The sequence below is a fragment of the Emydura macquarii genome, unplaced genomic scaffold (genome assembly GCF_026122565.2).
Source record: "Emydura macquarii macquarii isolate MOO-44397 ecotype Brisbane River unplaced genomic scaffold, CSIRO-AGI_Emac_v2 contig_1947, whole genome shotgun sequence".
Classification (NCBI taxonomy): domain Eukaryota; kingdom Metazoa; phylum Chordata; order Testudines; family Chelidae; genus Emydura; species Emydura macquarii.
In genome coordinates, this window is record NW_027132084.1 from 1,498,381 (window position 1) to 1,519,847 (window position 21,467).

General features: G+C 50.2%; 1 protein-coding gene across 1 annotated transcript in view; it reads right to left on the reverse strand.

Moving 5' to 3' along the window:
• Positions 1-21,467, reverse strand: part of LOC137159859 (serine/threonine-protein phosphatase 6 regulatory ankyrin repeat subunit B-like) — a 78,044-nt gene that overhangs the window by 40,337 nt on the left and 16,240 nt on the right. The window contains exons 4-10 of the mRNA XM_067558318.1: positions 10,518-10,631; positions 10,188-10,292; positions 8,947-9,045; positions 4,371-4,472; positions 3,202-3,303; positions 2,427-2,525; positions 510-710 (exon numbers count right to left, since the gene is read on the reverse strand). Coding sequence (XP_067414419.1) covers positions 510-710; positions 2,427-2,525; positions 3,202-3,303; positions 4,371-4,472; positions 8,947-9,045; positions 10,188-10,292; positions 10,518-10,631 — 822 coding nt within the window. The remainder of the gene's footprint in view (positions 1-509; positions 711-2,426; positions 2,526-3,201; positions 3,304-4,370; positions 4,473-8,946; positions 9,046-10,187; positions 10,293-10,517; positions 10,632-21,467) is intronic.

Genomic DNA, 21,467 nt, shown 5'->3' on the forward strand with positions numbered 1-21,467 from the left:
ATGTTCAGGGCTCACACACCCAGCTGGCAAAAGAAGGTGTTAGCCAGTCACCGCAGTTCAGCGTATAGCCCAGGAACATTTCCTTGCTGTTCTTTCCTGGTGCAGAAAATGCTCCTGGGCGGTGGTGCTGTCTCGCCACCTGGTGTGCTTTTGAAACAACAACACTGCAATCCAGGGGGATCCTGGAGTAGCCTCCGGGTTTTTTAAAACCCATCGGTGCAGAATGAATTAGAATCGGAGGCCGCAGAGCAATAGTGAATGAAATCCTGTGTCAGTGAGTGAAATCCTAGCAGAGGCCACAAAGGTCCTGATCGCTTGGCCGTCTGTATCGCCTCTGAAATAGACAGGCCATCGAAAACATCACCAGCGTGGGTGCCCGGGGGCAGGAGGGGGGGGGGGGAGGAGGGAAATAGGGAACAACACAGTACCGCGGCAGCGGAGGAAGTAAGAAAGAAACACTCATTGTGGAGGCAGGAACTAAGGTTACACATCCCGACTTTCGCCCCTACCTTGCCTCCCTTGAGCTGGACCCGGGCCCCAAAGCCCAAGAGGGTCTGTACCACCAGTGGCTTGCAGTGCTGGGCAGCAATGTGCAGGGCGGTGTAGTTGTCTTTGGTTCGAGCGTCCACCTCTGCCCCCCTCTGCAGCAGGGCCTTCACCACGGCAGCGTGACCCCTCCGGGCTGCCGCGTGCAAGCAGATCGCCCCGTTCTGAAAGAGAGGCAACCGGCTGCAGTGGCGCTGGGATTTTCAACCCTTTGTCATGACATCCACGCTGCAAACTTAAAGTGTGGGGGGGGAATCAGCTGGCCAGAAGGCTGGGGCATAACACGTGCCGTAGGGGCTGGTATGACAGCCACCACCTGGGCCGACCCCAGGAATTGAACTCAGGGGCGCCAGGGCTAGAAATCTGAGTCTCTTACAGCTTGAGTTCAAAAGCCACTCTGTGTAGCTGAGGCTGGGAGAGACTCACAACTGGTCTGTATCAGGTCAGGAGGGGGGAGGTGAGGATACAACACACATTGATCATCAGCGGCTTACACTGTCTCTTTGTGGCTAAGAAAAGCTGAACTATAGTAAGCTAGATGGGAAAACAAAGGGGGAGGGGATTATGAAAATAGTTTAGGGGGTGATATTCATCAAAATGTGGATGGAAATTTGTGTTGAAATGAGAATAACTTCTGCCAGTTGTAAATCAAGCCCCAGTGATACTGAAATATTGCTCCTGGAACTCTACTTATGCATGTGGGACATCCAACAGCTTCCAGAGCTGGTCAGAAAAAGATAGGGATGAAGAAGTGAACATTCATATCTATATCTATCTATCTATCTTTTCATATATTTGAAATGTCCATATCACTTTGTTGGGGTGGGGAGGCAGCCAGAGGTGAACATGTTACCCCAGCATTTGGCTGTTTTATGCAAGGTTTCATTGGGACTGGAAATACAATTTCAATAAAACAGCTGCAACTCCAGGCTAAAAAGAAGGCAGCTGGGAAGCAAAGATGCAGCAGTAAAGGTTATTGGCATGGCTAATGGAAGCAGTTTAATAAACAAACGGCATCCTTTAGCATCTTGGAATGAAGGATCTCAGCGTGTTTTGGAAACAGTGAGTCTTATACCGTCCCCTGGGAAAAAGGTAGAAATCGTTATTCCCATTTCACAGATGGGGAAACTGAGGCAGAGAGCTATTAAATGACTTATTGAGGCCACATAATTAAATCAGTGGCAGCTGAGTGGACACCCCGGGATACCTGCCACACAGCCCACACTTCCTCCCCTACGTGTCTGATAAATGGTGTCTGTCGCAGGCATGCTACTGTTTGAGGTGGTTTCTAGGTTACTAGGCTGGTGGGAAATAAAACTCTCTCCTCTCCATTTTTGCTTTTCTCGTTAGAACATGAGGGGAAGAAAGTAGGGAAAAAAACTTCCACTCCTCCCATTTTTTTCCAGCAAGGGAAAATAGTAAATAACTGTGCGGGTGAGGGGTGTTCTCCCTACTGAAATGAAGTTTTTTTAAGATCTTTTGAAAACTTTCAACCCAAATGACATTTTTTTCACAAGGTGACGTCTTTTATTGGACAACTTCTGTTGAGGAAAGAGACGTGTTTCGAGCTACACAGAGCTCTTCTCCAGGACCCGTTGGTCCCAGGATATGAGAGAGGCAAGGATCTGAAGAAGGGCTCTGGGTGACTCAAAAGCTGCTCTCTTTCCACAACAGAAGTTGTCCAGTAAAAGAGAGATCCTCACCCTCCTTGTCTCTCTAGCATCCTGGGATGGACACAGCTACAACAGCTCTGCGTCTTCTTCATGAACACTGTTGTTTTGGTTGAAAAGGCATTTTCCATCCCCCCCACAATCCAAGTTTTGGTCAGACATTTTGGAGCAGCTGGCGTTGGCCCTGCCCGCCTCCCTGTGCTGGGTTACCTTATTGGGCATAAGCAGCAGGACTCCTTTCTTCAGGAAAGCCAGAGCCGTGTCAGGGTGCCCATACTCAGAGGCCACATGCATGAGGGTGCTGCCGTCCTGCCGGGAGCAAAGATGGGCAGAAAGTAAGGAGGACAAGAATCTCTGGGTTAGGCAAGAAGCAGGGTAAAGGCCCCCCAGGCGGAGGGGTCCCCTCCTCACATCCCAGCTACATCTCCCCGTCCCTCCAATTCCACCAGGAGAGGATTCCTACAGCATAGCTCTCTCCTGCTGTCACCTGCCCCCTGGGCACCAGAAATAAGCTCCTGTTGGCGCGCAGGCTCATCGGGGCTGCTGTCACAATGCACTGGCATTTGTGTTGCTTGTGACGGACAGTACAATGGGGACTGGGGGTGTACAGGTGACCTGCTCGTCACAGCTACGGTGGACACAGGCAACACTAGGGACAGAACAGAAAACCAGCCCAAACTCTTCCACTGGAGACAGCAGAGAATCTTCATCAGCTGGCACTGGGGCTTCTATCCTCTCCGTGGGCCAGCCCCCAGAAAGCAAGACGTGTAGCCAGTGCATTGCAAGGGAAGGGTGGCCACGGCACATTTCCGTTTGGAGTCCAGTTAGAGCTGAGGCTTTGTGGCTCCAACCTAAGGCAGCAAGAGCCTCATTTCCAAGCCAGTTTTGTCTAGTTCAAGACCGTGAGCGGCAATCAGATAAACAGGGGGTACAAGTCCCGGTCGCAGCTGCTACGCCGAGCAACACGGACCACCCGCATATTCACCTGGGTGCGAGCCAGCACGTTGCAGTGGAACTTCTCCGTCAGCAGCTCCACGACACCGGTGTGACCTCTTTCTGCAGCGACGTGCAAGGGGGACCGGTCCAGCTGCAACCGACAAAGAGAGCAGCGTTGCCGGACAAGTGGGCATTTATATGCAAGCGTAACATGTGCTTGGGAAGGAGAGAGCCTGTGCCCAGGTCAAACCGGAACGTATCCTCGGTTGGAACGGATCAACATCGACATGAGTGACTTTTACTGAACCTCCGAAAGCTGGAACTTCCTCCGGCTCCTGACTGCATGCCAGGTCACGATCTAGTGCTACGTGGCCACCTCCCACTGGAGCAGCAGTGGACAGGAAAGCCGAATGGACACAAATGCTAAAACACAGTGAGTAACCCCATCCTGGGCAGTCTGTGTCCAGCTCTGGCAGTTCCATGAGGGACCCTGCCTCTGCTACGCTTTGTATAGCGAGGGTAGGCTTGGATTTGAAGCTGTGGAGATTGGGGGGAAGCCAGCATAGCTTCTGACCTCAGGGTACTTGATCACTGGCTAAATGACTTCAACCTCCCAGGGTGCCAACCTGTTACCAGCACGACCGCCCACCTACACATTTCTTTAAACGCCCACGACACGCAGCACTGCTAGAGAAAGTGACTTTTGCAAGGCCAGCTGCATGAACAATCCACCCGTTCGTTAAACGGCTTGTGCCTCTTTGTCTTCACTGGATGAGCCACTTTCCCCAGCACCGCGAAGTTTAAGGAATGGAGGGGAGCTCCAGGTTTAACCTGTCCGCTTGCTGAGGCAGATGCAAGTTTGAGGGCACCAGAAGCCCTGTAATCAAAGGTGCCCCCCAAAGGAATGGCATTACATCTGCCAGTTTCACGGGTCTATCGCTCCAATGGCTGCCCCGAAAGGACTCCGACAGGGCCCCTCAGGATGCTCCATAAAGGGTTAATCTGCTCCCTAGCATTTTTACCTAATGGTGTCTCCATTTCAGGACGAGCCAATGGCAGTTCATTCTGATGGTGTGGTGCTGCATCTTGGGTGTTCTGTCGGCTGACCCACCCATCTGTCTATCACAGCTCTCCGGTTGGTACGGAAATGCAGAGGAAAAGGACTCTAGATCAGCCAGTTCTCTCTCCTCACCCCCTTGGACACACATTTGCATTTACCTGGTCTGCGATGTTAGGATTGGCCTTGCAGTGATGGAAGAACTTCAGTAGGGCTTCATCACCTTCCCAAGCGGCGACATGTAGAGGAGTCTGACCTTCAGCCTGAAACACAGGCCGAGAATGTCTGGGCTTAGACCAGGGTAAGTGAGCTGCCCAGCTGCTCCACCACTAGCCCAAGCAGGCAACCTACTGGGCAGGAGAATTTGGGTACCTTAGATGGCCACCTTTTATGGTGCTACAGCATCACTCCTCTGCCCTGAAAGCTTCATCTCCTGCAGTGACATCACCAGATTAGCAAATGTCACTGGACCAGGCTCGGCGAGAGTCAGGGCGTAGCTCCCTGTAGCATTGGGGCTGCTGCTGTCTGGGGAGCGGGGCCTGGCCTAAACACAGCCCGATCAGCTTTCAGAGATGCAGCACTGTTCCAGAACTGACTAGACCCAGCTCCTGCAGTCTGCACACAGAGAAATGACTCCCCGCAAATGGGACGTATTTGCAGCTCCGGCAGGCCAATCCCTCAGCCCCGCTTGAGTCTCGGGGGTGTCTCACCCAAAGCCTATTGAAGTCAGCGGAAAGACCCACTGAGCTCGCCACAAGGGGCAGATCAACTCTGAATGATTATGGATCATTTCTATTACCGTAGCACCTAGGAGGTCTGCTCACGGACCAGGGCCCCACTATGGTAGGTGCTGTACAAACCCAGAAAACGACGACGGCCCCTGAATAATCTCAACCCACCACCCGCCCCTACTCCCATGGTTTCTCTTGGGCAATTTCCCATGTCCTCAACGCCTTGAAAGCCAGTACACTGTGACACTGACAGAGACCAGCTCCTAGCAATTCCTTGATTGAATTAGGTAAAAGAATCCACGACCCTCTTCTGAGGACTTCCTGGGTCATAATTACATAATTACACAATTACTTCTGCTTCAAAGGCCCACGTCCCACCATTGCACTTACAGCAGAATTTCCTTTGGCAGTAGGGATGCTAGAGCTCCCAGCATACACTTCAGTGGACCTCTCAGCTCACTTACATCTATCAGAAGTCACCTAATTACACACGGTTCATTGGGGCGGCAAGTTCTCAACCAGGGTGGGGAGGTGTGAGTCTTGTCCACCCTCCCTTTCTTTATGGCTAGATAAAAGGGAGTCCCCAAAACTACTCCGCTGTAACCTGGGGTGCTGGTATGGAACAGGGGAGAACCACCAAAGAGGGGTTGTACGACCAGGTCATTTTAACCATCGCTAATGAGTACGTTTGTAAACGGGCTTGTGCATTGGAACCTGTCCTTCGAATCTGCGTGTTCGTTTTACACCAGCCTCCTTGCTCTGCCAAACGCTGGAAGGAGGAGGACGGTTTGTACTATGATGGGCATTCCCATACATTCAGCACAAAGCTGACAAATATGAGTGCTAAGTCTGTCCTGGTTCTGGAATGCCAGCACACTAGATTTCTCTTGGCGTTTTGCCTAATTCACTGAAGGGCCCTTTATAAATAACCCAGGACCTTTTGGACTTGCAGTTCTACAGAGCTGCTTTGTTTATGTGATTATTTAAGTTGGTCTTGATATTTTTTAATGAAAATAAACGTCTTGTCCAAGCCCTTTTTCTTCTGGGATCTCTGAAAGGACCTCGCAAAGGATTGTGCAGCTCTTTGGAACAGGTTTTTCCTTATTTCTTGCACCTTTGGGTTTATTAGAGAAGAAATCAAGGAAGAGAATGAACAATCTGGGGAAAGGTTTATTGGCCCCTAACTAGTTACACTTTTCCCTCACCCACAGAGCCTGACTTCTGTGTACCCGACTAGAGTGATGAACCCTCTCCGTTGTGCTCAGTGACTCTAAGCCCCGCTACCTAAAACTGCACCGGCAACAACCACAGTTAAACCTTTTTCACAAATGTGGTGCTAGCAGGATTCAATCCACAGCGTAACTAAAGAGAGAGACACACAGGAAGATTGTACAGCTGGAGAAGAATAACCCCAGCTCTTCAGTCATCCTCAGTTGATTACGGACCCTGGAAGCCATATGAAACAGGGTTCCCACAACTGTGAAACCTGGGTCAAAACTGCCAAAGTCCTGTCTACCTCAGTGCTTATGTTACCTCCTGGTGAGGACGGCTGGTCAGGAATTTTTCATCTAAAAATGCTGATTCGTCAAAACCGAAATTGTTTGTGAAACAGGATTGGGTTCAACAAAGTTCCCAACTTGCAAAAATGTTGAGAAAAACATTTCAAAGTTGAAATTTTTCATTTTGACATTTTCTAAATGGAAAATTCTGTTTCAGAATGACGTTTTTGGACAAAAATGACTTTTTTATATCTAGTTTAAGCTAATTAGACTGGAGCGAAGGTGAAAAAAGTCAAACCTGCAATGTTCTGAAATGATTAAAATGATGTGTTTTGAATAATACCAAATGGAAATTAAAAAAAACCAGTTTTTTGGTTTGTGAAAATGTTTGAGAGTTTGACTTTTCATATCCCGCTTTGAGACAGGACAAAATTGGAACTCTTGGAAATATTTGCAAGATGGGAAAACCATGTCCTACCCCTCTGTGCCCAATCCACAGAGGATAGGAGTCTGTTACAGGCAACGCTAGGAAGCCTTGTCTCTTTAGCGCAAGCTATAGCTGCTCATGCTTTTAGCTCCGGAAGTCGCTGGTTCAACCAACCAGTGTATCTGCCAACATGGCGATCATCACACCTCCACTGTCAGTACACCATGGTGCAGCTGCCCTGTTGCTAACAAACTTGTACCAATGTTCCTACTGCAGACATGGCCAGGGAGACTTGAAAATAAGCGTGAAGAGAATTATTTCAGTATTAAAGCTGCAGACATTTGAAGTCATGCACTAATTTCACGCAGGCACACGTGAACTTCCCGGTCATCGATATTAAATTCATTTTCAGGGTCCATGCAGTGAAAGGGTGGATCGTTTAAAGGATAATTAAGTCTGTTGATGAGCTGATAAACTCTGCCAGCTGAATACTTCCATATCTAGGAACTTTTGATATAAGGGACCTCAAGTTAAAGCCACAAGCCCAGGAATCTTCACTGTCTAAAAGCTCCTCAGGAGAGGAGGCCAAAAAGCTGAAGAACTTTGGCTTATGTCTTGGATTCAGGAATTTAATCTCTGGGGAAGCTACATAGAGCTTGTGAGAAACCCCCACCAAACACAATAGCTCTGGCTTGCTTTTCACTCCGAAAATTATATATGAACCACGACTGCCCTCTAGTGCTAATGCAACATAAAGGTTGAACGATCTAGCAAGCCTCACTGCCGAAAGGTGGTAGTTTCTATTCCAGTTTTCTTTTTAAAGGTAAATTTTTAAGTATTCTTGACTGTGTTATTTATTCAATAGACAGGAAGTGCAGAGTGGCCAAGGTGATGTTGCTGCATCACGCTAGCCTGGGGGATGTCCTGCCTCTAAACATATTTCCACCTTACTATCCATAAACATAATTTTGAATTTAATGTAACATTACAGCTTGGACAGCATGTGGTGTGGGGAGGCAGATTCTGCTTGGCCTCTCTAGGATATGAACAGTAGCACTGACTTTCCAATGGGACGTGTGGTGAAGACACGTTATACTCAGCATATCATTTTGGTTTTGACTTCTCATTAGATAATTATCGATCTTTCCCCAAAGTCTTTGGTTATCCAAGGTTGCAGGCTATAGAACCAAGCAACTAATTCAAAACTAATGATTGACTTCTTGAGCTTTCATGAGCAGATCATGACCTTCTTGAATTTATCCTTTGATTTCCCCCATAGGAATCATTCATAATATTAAACTTTGAAATTCACACTGTGTTGGTTTGTTGCACAAATCACATGAAATTGTTTATGTTCCCTGATTGGATGATTTTATGTAACTATCCAACACTACACAGATTTGAATATTACAACTAAAGCTGGGCAATTTTTTTTCCTGAAACCCCTTTTCAGTGAAAAACGTGGATTTGGCGACATCGAAACGTTTTGCAAATTCGTATTGATTTTACTGAATTGTTTTGGTCAAAAAGTATTAAAAAAAATTAAAAAAATGCATTTAGACAATTTCAAAATGTACTTTAATTTTCTTAAGCAATCAAAAAAAATGTAAATGGTTGAAACTGAAACAAGATGTTTCCATTTTGTCAAAATCAAATGTTTTGTTTGATCCAAAAACTATTTTCGTTTTTTCCATTTGCTGAATTTTAAAAAAAAATAATTTTTGGTTAAACCCAAAACGATTCCCCCCATCACTGATTTGTTGGAATTGCCTGTGCACTGAAAAATCTATTATCCTCACAGCTCTAATTACAACCAAACCTACGTTTGAAATTCATTTCTGGCAAATATTCAGAGATTGAGCATAAAACTTGCTTCTTGTGAGCATTCATGCTAGTAAAACCTAATCACTCCAGCATTTATGTAAAGTAAACACCACGGAGTCACAAACAAAGAGAAACAACATCTGTTTTTACAACAGATCAGCGATCGGGAGGATTTTCCCAGCTATTTGATCAGCTCTAACGATAACGAAGGCCAAACCTGTGCTCACATGCCCAGTCTTGCGTATTTTATACTCACGTTCTGGCAATCCACCACAGCCCCATACTCCACTAGGATTTTGGCAATTTCCACATCTCTTTTCCTGCAGCTTGCATGCAGCACAGTGTCACCATGTCTCTGTAAGGCAAAACTTGGCTTGTTCATACCAATCAATCTTCAATCACGCAGAAAAGTGTGACTGAGTGTACTGTCAATATCTCCAATAATACCAATCTGATAACACATTGCCATGGTTAATTGAATACTGCCATTGTCTTTTATATATATATTTTTGCTATTGAACACCCGTTATCTGTGTCTCACATTGCTCCATTCACACTCCTGCTACCACGGTGCAGATGTTCAGGTTTTCATTTTGGAGAATTGCTTAGTATCTGGTGCCGAAAACTGAAGGGTTAACTTGTTCTGGGCATTCGAATGGCACGGTTCTGACTCAGAGCTTCGTGTACACACAGCTCTGCCAAGGCATCTCATTCCTAGTTTGTAGCACCTCCATGTCCAGCTATTCCAGGCAGATCACCCTCTCCTCCCCACCGCCCTGCCTGACTGCAAGTCATCTGCTAGTCCGTCTCCATCTCTCCCACAGCTCTATCCATGCATCTCAGCCCCAGACTACAATTCCAGGCCTGGGGTGCTGTAACATTGAGGCATCTAAAGGTGCTGCTAACTTGGGTGACTTTTCCAAACAATTTCCTTTCTGCTCTTCCTTGCATTGTTTTAACACACAAGTACAAAATAAAATTGATTTCCCCCCTATTAGCCCCCTTAGTTTTCTATTTGGCAAACACCAATCCCGCCATGTGAACGGGGCCTGAAATGAACACAAGCTATTTCCCCTCTGTACTCGCCTGTCTGCCCACAGCTGGAGATATTAGCACAGACAGCTCTGGGAACAGCTTTGCTAAGGGAGTCTTCAGAACCAGCAGAGGGGGCGTAAGAACCAAATGTGCAGCAGATCTGCTGGCAGGTTTAATTCTGCTGGCGGATTGGAGGGGCCAGCTGGTGTAAATCAACATAGCGCTACTGATGTCAGTGGAGCTACGCCCATTGCCACCAGGTGAGGATATGACCCCAAGTGTGCCCCAGCGAAGGCTGGTGGGTGCCATATGTGGAATGAGTTGGTAGGACTCAGGCCAGCTCTTAGATAGAGTCTGATCTCTCCAGGCCTGGTGATGCAGCAATGGAGCAGGATGAGAGAAGCAAAGCTAACGGCCTGGAGGGCATGCCGTGGAGTCAGTGGTGGGGTGGGTGTCCCGTACCTTTTCCCGTGCTCTCAGCTGGGCCTCAGCCTGTGTGGAAAGCAGTTCCTTGCAGACTCCCAAATTCCCAGCTTCCACCGCAAGAAAGAGAGGCGTGCAGCCGTCCTGTGGAGAGGGTACAAGGAAACCAAAACCTCGGAGGGGTTTCTGACACCCCCCCTTTCATGCAGCGCCCCCGGGGAATGCAAACCTCGGGCACGGAGCCGGAGGCACATTTCAGGCTGCCCCAATCCAGCCCCGCAGCCCGTGGCATTCACTTCGCCTCCAAGCCGGGCCCGTGCTATGAGAATTCACTGCCCCCGTCACATCTGGGGAAAGGCCCCTGCTCACCTTGTCTTGCCTCAGTCTAGCGTCTTTGTGAGAAGCCTTCAGCAGGATCTGCATCACACCGACAGCCCCGATGGTGCGGAGGGCTGCGTAGTGAAGAGGTAACTGCTCCTTGGGCTGCAACGGGGGAAGGAAGGCAAGGGGCAGATTTAAATTAATGCCCTTAGGGGGCAGAGACTGTGGCTTTCTCCTTTAATCTCTTCCACCCCTGCAAAGCACCACACGCCCCTCTGGTGCCCCAGAAATAACAACGGATGCTGGTGCCGAAAGGGGACGAGATGAGGGGCAGATCTCGCTGCAGGACAGAGCTGCCCCTCTCCGGGGACCGCACGTCAGTTCCAAGGTCTGCTGCGGCTGCAGCTGAGCGGTTCACTCACTGAGTGGGAGACCGCACCAGGGAACGGGCCCGCAGGGTAACAGCAAACAGCCGGGCCTACATGCGGGGAAGCTGCTAATGGAAGGGGTCTATTAGCCCCTCCCTGAAACTGCGTGGGTCGTTTTGGTTGGCATCTCTTGAGGGAACAGGACCCTGAAACGGGAGAGGCCAGGTCAGGTCAGCCTGATTGCCAGGGTGGCAGGCCATTGAGGGAGCCAGGAGGCGGGTTCTAGCCATCTCTGAGAGCAGAGAGCAGGGCTGAGCTAAGGACAGAGCAGCCGGCGGCTGGGAGGTGAGAGAAGAAACCCGGGCCAGGGAGCTGAGCCGAGCCGAGCCGAGCAGGGCCACAGCAGCAGAACCAGAGGAGCAGCCAGAGAGCCGAGCTGAGCTGAGCGGGGCTGGGGCTGTCTGGAGCTGGGTGTGGAGGCCAGAGGAGAAGCTTAGAAAGCCGAGCTGAGCTGACCCACAGCAGCAGAACCAGAGGGGCCCGAGGAGCATCCCAGGGAGCTGAGCCGAGCCGCACTGAAGCAGAGTGGGGCTGCAGCTGCGGCTGGAGCTGTCCGGAGCCGGGTGCGGCGAGCAGCTGGTGGGACGGAAGGGGACCCTGGGCAGGTCCTGGCTGCAGGGAGACACCACCAGCCAAGAGGCCTTGGAGGGGATCGTGACCCGGACACTGGGGGGCGACCGTGGGGACAAGGGCCCTGCCCCCTAAAGCGTGTGGGGGGCGTGTGGCCATGGCCAGAGCACGTGTCTGACTCTCTGCATCCCTGACGTGCAGCCAGGCAGGGGGCCTGTGACGTGGGAGACACAGACTGTGAATGTCCCTCACACCCCAGAGACCCTGGGTGTGGTGCCCCTGGGCCAGGGGGCGGCCTTAGGTGTTTTCCTGTAACATTTCTCCTCTTTTATTTTTTTTAATTGGTTGTTGTACCTGCTTTGAAAAGTATGCATTGATCAGTGAGTCAGGGCAGTGTCCAGTGCGGAGAGACCCCCCTCAGCCCCTGCCCTAAGGGACCACGACAAGGTTGGGGGGTCAAGCCTCGCAGGAATCCTGGTCCCAGCCTTGTCGGGGTTACGGGGACCCCGCCACGCAGGAGAGAGGGAGGGGATCCCTCGAGGTCAGGCAGGCCTCTGGGTAAAGGGAGTGGGGGCAAGGACTCAGGTCATTTTGCTAGGGGTAGTGTATGAGCCAGGAAAGTTCCCCACAATGGCGGGACCATTCCCCCACTTACACTAAGGTGTTCGCAGAGGCAGCTTCAAGTCATAGTGACTGTTGTACAGGCTGTTTGGCCGGCTATGATCCTAGTATGGCACTGGGCTATGAAGGCAGGCGAGTGCTAGACATGGAGTAGTTGTCCCGCCCCCCGCCACACACACATTGCTCTGGCTTTCTTGGGTTGTTTGAGGTTTAGAGCCAAGATACCGACATGCCGAGCTCAGGGCCGTGAGGTAGCCAAGTATGTTGTAGCAAAGGACAGCTGGACCGAAGAAAAACACTTTGTCTCCTAGAGCATCTCTGGATCTCAAAGCGCTTAAGCCACACAACAGCCCCGTGAGACAGGCAAGAGACCATTTAGGGATCACTTGGTGATTCATATGGAGCCTATCCCAGAGCCAGAAACCTTTCCATTGATTTCAATGGGCTCTGGAGTAGTGCCTCCCATACGAAGTATCTCAAAGCACACTAAAAACTGATCAGAGCATGCGCGTGTGTATATATAGGCTATCCTGCTGCCCATCCACACAGCCACCCCACTCAGGAGCTGTGGAGGAGAAGAGACAATACTATGTCCAGTTTGGGGCCCCCCATACAGAAAGAATGTGGGCAAATCAGAAAGAGTCCAGCAGAGGGCAACGAAAATGACTAGGGGGCTGGAGCACATGACTTATGAAGAGAGGCTGAGGGAACTAGGCTTGTTTAGTTTGCAGAAGAGAAGAATGAGGGGGGATTTGATAGCAGCCTTTAACTACATGAAAGGGGGTTCCAGGGAGGATGGAGCTAGGCTGTTCTCAGTGGTGGCAGATGACTGAACAAGGAGCAATGGTCTCAAGTTGCAGTGGGGGAGATCTAGGTTGGATATTAGGAAAAAGTTTTTCACTAGGAGGGTGGTGAAGCACTGGAATGGGTTACCTAGGGAGGTGGTGGAATCTCCATCCTTAGAGGTTTTTAAGGCCCGGCTTGACAAAGCCCTGGCTGGGATGATTTATTTGGGGTAAGTCCTGTTTTGAGCAGGGGGTTGGACTAGATGACCTCTGAGGTTTCTTCCAACCCTAATCGTCTATGATTCTATGATACAGAGTGAAAACTACAGGGGAGCGGTAGGCAGCATGAGTATCATGCTTAAGTTGGACACTGGGGCTAACGACTCTACTCCCACACGAACCAGAAGGGGACCCCTTGACGGCCAGTGGGCAGGACTTCTGTTTTAGCTCTCACCAGCAAGATGCACATGCTTTATACAGAGAAACACACACCCCAGCATGCTCTGAACACTAACAGCCACTGTGCAGGCTGCAGTCAGGGCCTCTTGCTTTCTGGGTTTCTCTACAGTTGCAAAGTCCACTCACCGCTGCAGAATCTAAGCTTTCAGTTACAACACGACCACATTTCTAGCCCTCCTGGCTCTGAATCAACCTTGCCCTATCAGGTGTGGACTGACGCAGTGCCCTTTTCCCACGCCTGGAAATGTGCATGAAACAATAGCGCTGAGGGGGTGCGAATTGCTACCTTTCATCTAACGCGGTTGACACTGAAGCCTTACAGTGACGGTTCAAATAACAACATGATGAAATCCGTTGGATTTATGCACCAGTGCTGGGTGCAGCAGCAAATACTGCGTTTGAATAATGGAGTGGGGCAGGTGGCTGAGGTCAAGGTTGGAAAGTCCAAATTCAAGCCCTAGCCCACCAAAACGTGAGTCACCTCCAACTTTCCACACAAGTGGGAGGGAAAGAAAAGCTGCATCCCCTCCAGAGTGCCAAAGCCCTCCACTGTATCAATTACAGTTTTATACACTCCCCCTTTTAACTATATGGCATCTTTTGGTCCCAGAGCATCTGGGGGCAGCTCTCGCCGCTTGGACCACGCAGTTTTAGTACGATGCTGGGCATCCCTCAGGAGGGCACCAGGACCAGCAGCCACTGATCTCAGGTATTTCAATTCTTTCATGCTTTTCAATTCTCTGCCTGTGATGTCCTTTATGGTGAGCCCTCCCCCCTCAGTCATCACAGCCTTGGTCTTACCAATGTTCCTCTAAGCCCAGCCCACTCCACACGATGTTACCACAGTTTAAATTTGGCTTGCAAGGCCCCACAATCTACCACCCAGCTCACTAACTCTTCACCAAACCCTATGTTCCAAGGCAGCTCCCCTCAGATAGTCTCACTTATCACATCCATGACAACTGCAAACAACAAGAGACTCAACGCTGAACCCTTGCGTAGGCCGACATTTACTGGAAATTCTCAAGTGTACCCCAGGGTAGTTTCGACTCCAGTAGTCACTCCATCATACGTATCCTGGATGAGATGTTCATACCCTTCTGGCACACCTCTCTGTCACACACACCTTGGTACGTGAGCGAACGCCTTCTCCAGATCCACAAAGACCATCCCCACTTGCTGTCATTTCTCTCTGAACTTCTCCATGAGGATTAGCAGCGCAAACGTGGCATCAGCTGGGCTCCTTCCCCCCATGAAACCATACTGGGGTTTCCAAATTTAATCTTCTCCCTTATTTTCATAGCATGCGACATCAGCAAAAATTAGCACATGGTGTAATATTGCCTTTATGTTTAACAATAGGCACCACAAAGCTTTTATGCCATTCAACTGGCATTTCCCCTGTCTTAAGAATAATATGAAACAAACCTGTAAGATACTTGATACCTTCCCTTCCTAATGCTGCCACTGCATTGCCCCGGTACTTTGTCTGGCCTACATGCTTTGTCCTCTTTCCTACAGGGCGTCTGCCATCGCTTCCTCCTGCGTGCAATCTACCATGCTCCAGGTTGGCGGACATGTTCTTAATGCCTCCATTGAGTTCACCTCAGTTATCACGGTTTCAAAATAATCGAGTCACTGTTCAGTTGCACTATACCGTACTCATTTCTAACGTAATGCACCCAGCTAGAACGTGGATAATCCCAGGGATATTATTTGCTTTGGCAGGGCATGGGACAGAAGATGCCCAGGCAAATGCCTTGGTCCAATCTTTGTCACTTAGTCCATTACCAGTACGTTCCTCTCTTAGGCCTGGTTTGCCGGGCCCTGCTTTGTGCATTAGCATTTCCCAAGGAGACATCCCAAGCGGAACAGAGGCGAACACTGAATATTAAAGACGCCCCCCACGTTCCCAGGGAATTTGAACTCCGTTTCCCCCCTTCCCTTAGTTGCTGCTCCAAGTGTGGGGTAAGGTCAGAGGGCCTGACAACAATGGCTCGGAAAGGCAGTGGGGGGTGAACTCCATGGAACGGCAGCCTTATGTGAGGAAGGACTAGCGCAGCGCGGGTAGCCTGCCCGCCTCCTCTCATTCACAGCCACCATTCAGACGTGCCAGCTGGCGGGGACCAATCATCAGCATGGCCCTTTCCCAAGCTGGGCTGCTTTTCCCGCATGGAAAGGGCCCAGAATTTAACCTCCCTCCTTCTCTGTGTGAGGCAGGGTCCCGGCTAAAAAGTGACCTGGCCCTCTGCTGGAGCTTTGCATGGGCACCTCTTTGCCAGCGAGTGTCTCACTCTCACACAGCTTGTCGGGCTCAGCAGAGGAGCAGGTGACGCCGCCTCAAACATCTCAGTGGATTTAACCCACTGGGATGCGGTGCACAATAATCACCCCTGAACGTGCTGAGCCGCACCACTGGCACTTGCTTCTCACAGAGGCCACAGAGAGGAGGCGACAGATGTGGGAGGCAGGACCAAGGGGGCCTATTACTCCTGTCCCCCATAAGGAGGGCTGTACTAAACCACTGATGAGCATCCTTTAGGTCAGATCCTTCCCACCCATCCAGCTGTTGGAAAAGAAGCTAGAAAAGATGAAGGAATACCCGGACCTCAGCCAAGGATCAACATCACACTGAGATGCTGATTAAGGTACAATCTCCATTTGCCCTGATGATTTCTTTAAGCCACGATGCCAACCCTCGCTTGGGCTGGTGCCCTGTAAATGCACTTAAGATTCAAACAGTTCAGATCAGCATCCAAGCTTATGGGGCTTTCTCAAAACTGAATCTCCAGGCCTTTCAGGGTTCATGCCTGGCTGATGCCCACACATAAATCTGTTATGTTAATTGCACTAAGCATAAATAGTCCTGCTGGGAAGCTGCAAGGTAACCTGACTTTATCTCTTTGAATTCAGAGCACTAACATGCAAGGACTAAAACCAGAGAGGGACAAAGCAGGCTGCTCCCTCAGGCAGAGAAACATCCTGCTCTAGGCTGGCTCTCTGTAGACTGACTGCTCAAGGCCTAGGTTGCACACTTCCCTGCAGAGCCCCCTTGCTTGCAAGCAGGGCCAGGGACCCCCTTATAAACTTAAAGTAACAGGGTGTAATTTTAACACTGGTTTCAGTATGCCACAACATCCAAGCCATCTTCAGAGATGAGGGATGTGTCCTCTCTCCAGAGAAGGTCATTCAGGAACTTTGGCATGTTCCGAGAGCAGTGTGCAATAACTGCAGGACTGTATCTGCTTTGCAGAGGAGTTCACTGCGAAAAGCACCCAGACTGGCTGTTTGTCCCCACCCGGTACCTCACCAACAGGAGGCTGTGGTTCTGACCAGAAGGAAGTTTCAAGTCTGCTTCTGCTCTCGCTTACCCTAGCCTGACCCTGAGGTGAAGCCAGCTATGTCAGCAGGAATACTTTACGCAGATAGAAGTGGGATCAGGCTTAGGGTGACCAGATGTCCTGATTTTATAGGGACAGTCCCAATATTTGGGGTTCTTTCTTATACAGGCGCCCTTTAACCTCCAACGCCTGTCCCGATTTTTCACACTTCCTATCTGGTCACCCTAATCCGGACCAGCCCCCTATTGCCTGATCCTGATCCCATGCTGATTTACACCAGTGTGAGCCCACTGACTTCAGCGAATATACTTCTGATTTACTCCAGCGTACATCAGGTTAGAATCAGGCCCATTATTTCCTCTCATCGTGAACAAGCCATCTGAACGACAGCAACGGGCAACTGCCTAAGAGATGGAGGCAGATGTCATGGTGATGCAGGCTGCACAGAGTGTGTCTTACCACTCTCATCAAGAGGCATGGAGATGCCTCAGTTTCCCCTGCTAGTTTGTTCCAATTACCATCTAAAATCTGTTCTAATACAGGCAGTTTTCCTGCCTCGTGTAAATTCAGTGGTGGTGAAAGGTGCTGAACTGACAACTTTGGAGGCTCCAGCCCTAGGGTTTGACAGCAGAGAAGGAACAGCACGGGTGCCAACAGGCAAGCATCCCCCACACAGCCCCATGCCACTGTGCTTCAACCCTGACGTGGAAGTTGCATCATGCAGGGGAAGCCCCTTGTCTAACGAACGCTGGACTGGTCAGAACATTGTGATGGTTTTCTGAGCCCTCTTCGCCCACAGCAACACTGCCTCGCTGTTCGGAAGATGGGGGGCTCTCTTCCCTGCTCATCTTGGATTGGGAAGGGTCGGACGATGCACCCATATGGAGTGCTCTGTTCGTTATCTGTAGCTAACTAGAGTTCAGCTCGATTTTTCCCAGTACAATTATGTTGATTAGAGGTGTGATATCCTATCGATATATTTGTGCAGGTAACAGCCGTAGTATAGACCCAGTGATACCAGTACAAAGATGACAGCTATTTCCCTCCCTCTATGTGATTAGCTATAGAGGCCTAAGCCGCTTTAGACAAATATGACTGCCCACACTGGGGTCCAGCGCTTGTACCTCTTTAACGGTACCGGTCTAGTAAAAGCAGTACGACTTTCTAACGTAGACAAGCCCGAAGGCACCAGGCTGGTATCTGAGCACCTTCCCCTCAAAAAGCTCTTGTCAAATCCGTCCCTTGTTTCACTTCAGTCCTTCCGAGGATAAAGAGCACGGCTGAATTCAGCTTAGCGAAGACAGGCTGGTGGGAAAAGCCTGAGAAAGGCCTGCTACGGGCACCCTTCCAGAGCCAGGCCTCCCTGGGAGTGGGGAGAAAAATCCCGCCTGTTACCGCCAAGACCCCCCCTCGCTGCCCAGTCCTTTCTTTCCTTATGCCTGGCATTAACCTTGGCCGCTTGCCATGGTACGAGGGACACAAGGCGTCAAACAGCAGCCCCTGGCTACAAACCTGCCTGCTGTCTGCCTCAGGCCACCATGCTGCCTGCTATCAGTGGGAATGTCCAGTGAACTAGGCCCTGCAGAAAGCAGCAGGGGAGTTTATTTCTCCTGGGGTAAGATGGAAAATCTGCCCAAACAATGGCTTCGTTATGCATAGTCGTCTGCCAGTGGATGGGCAGCTCGGGGACAAAGGAGCTGTTAGTAGGAGAAAGAGGAGTTTTGTTTCCCTCGCCCAGCTCTAAAGACACAGGTGGATATGGGGACAGAGGGATCTGTGCGGTGGTCCATGAGAAATGAAGGCTGGCCTCGGTCCCTGAGGGACAAGGGCCTTACTCACAATCCTCACTGCCAGTGAGCGGCAGGAGCTGAGCACTGGAAGGAAAATGAGCCTGTATCGGCTCTCGCACGCTGCACGTGGATGACGGCATGCTGGCAGGGGACGCTGGCCTACTTCTGCCCCCGTCCTGCTGGTAAATGATTTCAGCCAGCAGGGTTACCCACCCAGCGCCTACTTCACTAACCGAGATGGCCTTTTAGAAAGCACCCGGCAGCAGGGCGGTCCCAGGGATCGTACGGCCCTGTGCACAGTGACATGGGGTGTTCCACTGAAGTCCCTCTTCACCCATGCCCACGTCGCTCTCCCCATTCCAGCACACATGTATGTATCCATGTCCCCCTCCCCAACCATCCTGGCTGCCTGAGATTCGCCTTCCCCTTTCCTTTCTCTGATGACACCATCCCAGGCGCACACAGAGTGAGAACTTAGGAGGTTACACTGAACGGCAGCCCTGTAAGGGGAAGAGGAATTCAGCTTCACCCATCCTACTGGTTCCAGGTTGGCGGTGACCATGGATGGGAGATGTTCTTTGTCCTCGGAACTGGTACCACACGGGTCAGATCCTGTGCAGCTTCTCTAAACCAAGATGCCTCAGCCATGGCCTTAGGTCAATAGATCTATATATCAATAGGTCAGGATAGCATCCCTGGCCCATTTCCTGTCTTTGCTAAGAGCACCAACATGAGACCCAGTTGTGGTGGAAGCGTGGAAGAGGACCAAGCCTCCAAGAAGTACACTATGGACTTCGGTGATGGGCAGCAGTATAAAACACCGCGAGACAGGTGAATAGCCGGCTTGACCTCCCAGGTCGATTAGCACAAGTGAGAGGACAACGAGTAGCTGGTTACAACGTCTGGAGCAGTGAATTTCAACCTTTCCAGACTACTGTACCCCTTTTAGGAGTCTGATTCTCCTTGTGTACTCCCAGTTTCACCTCACTTAAAAACGACTTGCTTACAAAATCAGACATAAAAATACAAGTGTCACAGCACAGCTATTACTGAATTATTATTATTCGCCTACTTTCCCATTTTTACCATAAAATTATAAAATAACTCAATGAGAATATAATTATTATACATACATTTCAGTGTGTAGTACATAGAACCGTATAAACAAGTCACTGTCTGTATGAAATTTTAGTTTGTACTGACTCCACTACAGCTTTCTATGTAGCCTCTTGTAAAACTAAACAAATATCTCGATGAGCTGATTTGCCCCCTATAAGACCTCTGCGTACCCCCAGGGTACATGTACCACTGGTTGAGAGCCATTGGTTCGGACCCTGCTGGCGTGGTGGGCTGGGTTCAGGTGTCTGAGAGCTGCAAGGTCGTTCTTTGTAAATATAAGGGACACACACAGCGTAGCACAGCTGAGCGAGGTGAGGCTCAGGGCTAGACCCGACCCTCATCTCACCCTCCTTCATTCCCCTCCCTTCCCTAAACGCCAGGGTCACAAATAAATGGAGGGAGAGACAGACCCCAGTCCATTGCCCCCCTTCCCACCTCCAGCGCACTGTCGCCCCTATGCCACGATGGGCCCTCGGCTCAGGGAAGAGCGCCTCCTTCTGGATCAACGGCATCACTCCCTGCAGTGCCTGGGAAGTCCTTGGAGGGGTCCCCCAACTGCATCCTGACCAGGGCTAACAGGGCTTAGCAGCAGACGGCTGGAATCGGCTAAGGTTACTCACGAGGGGGACATAAAAATCTTCTTATATTTAAGTATTTATTGGCTTTTTTTCAAGCACCCAGCACTAGGACATGTGGATGCCTAGCAGCTTGTAGGCATCAACGCAAACTGCCGCTAACACGTGACCTATACAACCGACAGCTCTCGCTGTGCTGTGAATAAGTAACTCAGCGGTGGTCCATCCCCGGTGTCTCTCGGGAGGCACTGCTGGAGGCCAGGAAAGTTGTTTCCTTGTCACTATTGTCGTCATCCCAGGCTGGCTCACAAAACCAGGCAGGGGAATGCAGGTCCAGGGTGAGAGCAGATTTCACGTAGGAAACCAGAGGAGCTCTCTCAGGAATGCAGGCGAGAAGCCAGCACTAAGGGCCTGGCTCCACAAAGCAGGCTGCAGCTCATTTTGTGCATTAAGAAGAAGGGAGGGTGTTGGTAGAGCCCTCCTGAAAATGCAGTGGGTCTCTCTCTCTCTCTCTCCAGATTTGGGAAATGGGTCCCCCTCCCCCTGTAATGTCCCACTTGAGAGAAGCGGCCTGCGACCCTCTGTGTTATGGAACTAACCACGGCTCTGATCACGGACAGCTGGGATGCGCAGGCTTTGAACTTGCAACAGAGCCAGAGGCAGCCAGCCATGTGTTGGCTGGAGAGTGGGAAGGAAGGAAGTCCTCTGCCCACAGAGGTACAGGGCTTCAGGGAGAACAACAAAGATGGCTCTTGGCCTTCCAACCTCAACCAGCAAGTCCCAGCTGAGCATCCTAAACAAGCCAAGAGCCCAGCTCCCTTCTCCCTTCCTGTATTAGCTCCCTGCTCCTCGTGAGCACAAGGAAAAGACGAGCTCTTGTTACAGACAAAGGCAGTGATGATAAAGAAACATCCATGTGAGGCTGGAAACGATGCAGAGCTCAGTCCTCGGGTTACATTGGTCCATGAATTCCTTTAAAGACTCACGCTATAGGGAGGTTTGAAACCTCTTTGTCTGACTCTGCCTTGTCCAAGAGACAGCCTTTGTCCTTATCCTTTCTGGTAGACTCACTAGCACTCTGGTCTATCCATTAGATATTTACAGATATGCACTGCCATATCTACACAGCATTGGGATAATACAAGGTGGAAAGAGAAAGCAAACTCCATCCTAGTTTGTATATGAAGCCCCGGTGAGGGCTGGGAAAGGAACAGAGCTGGCTGGAAAGCAGAATTTCTGTCCCACAAAAAAAAATCCAACATTTAAAAACATCACCTGGAATGGGAACGAAAAGTCAAAATTCCAACAAA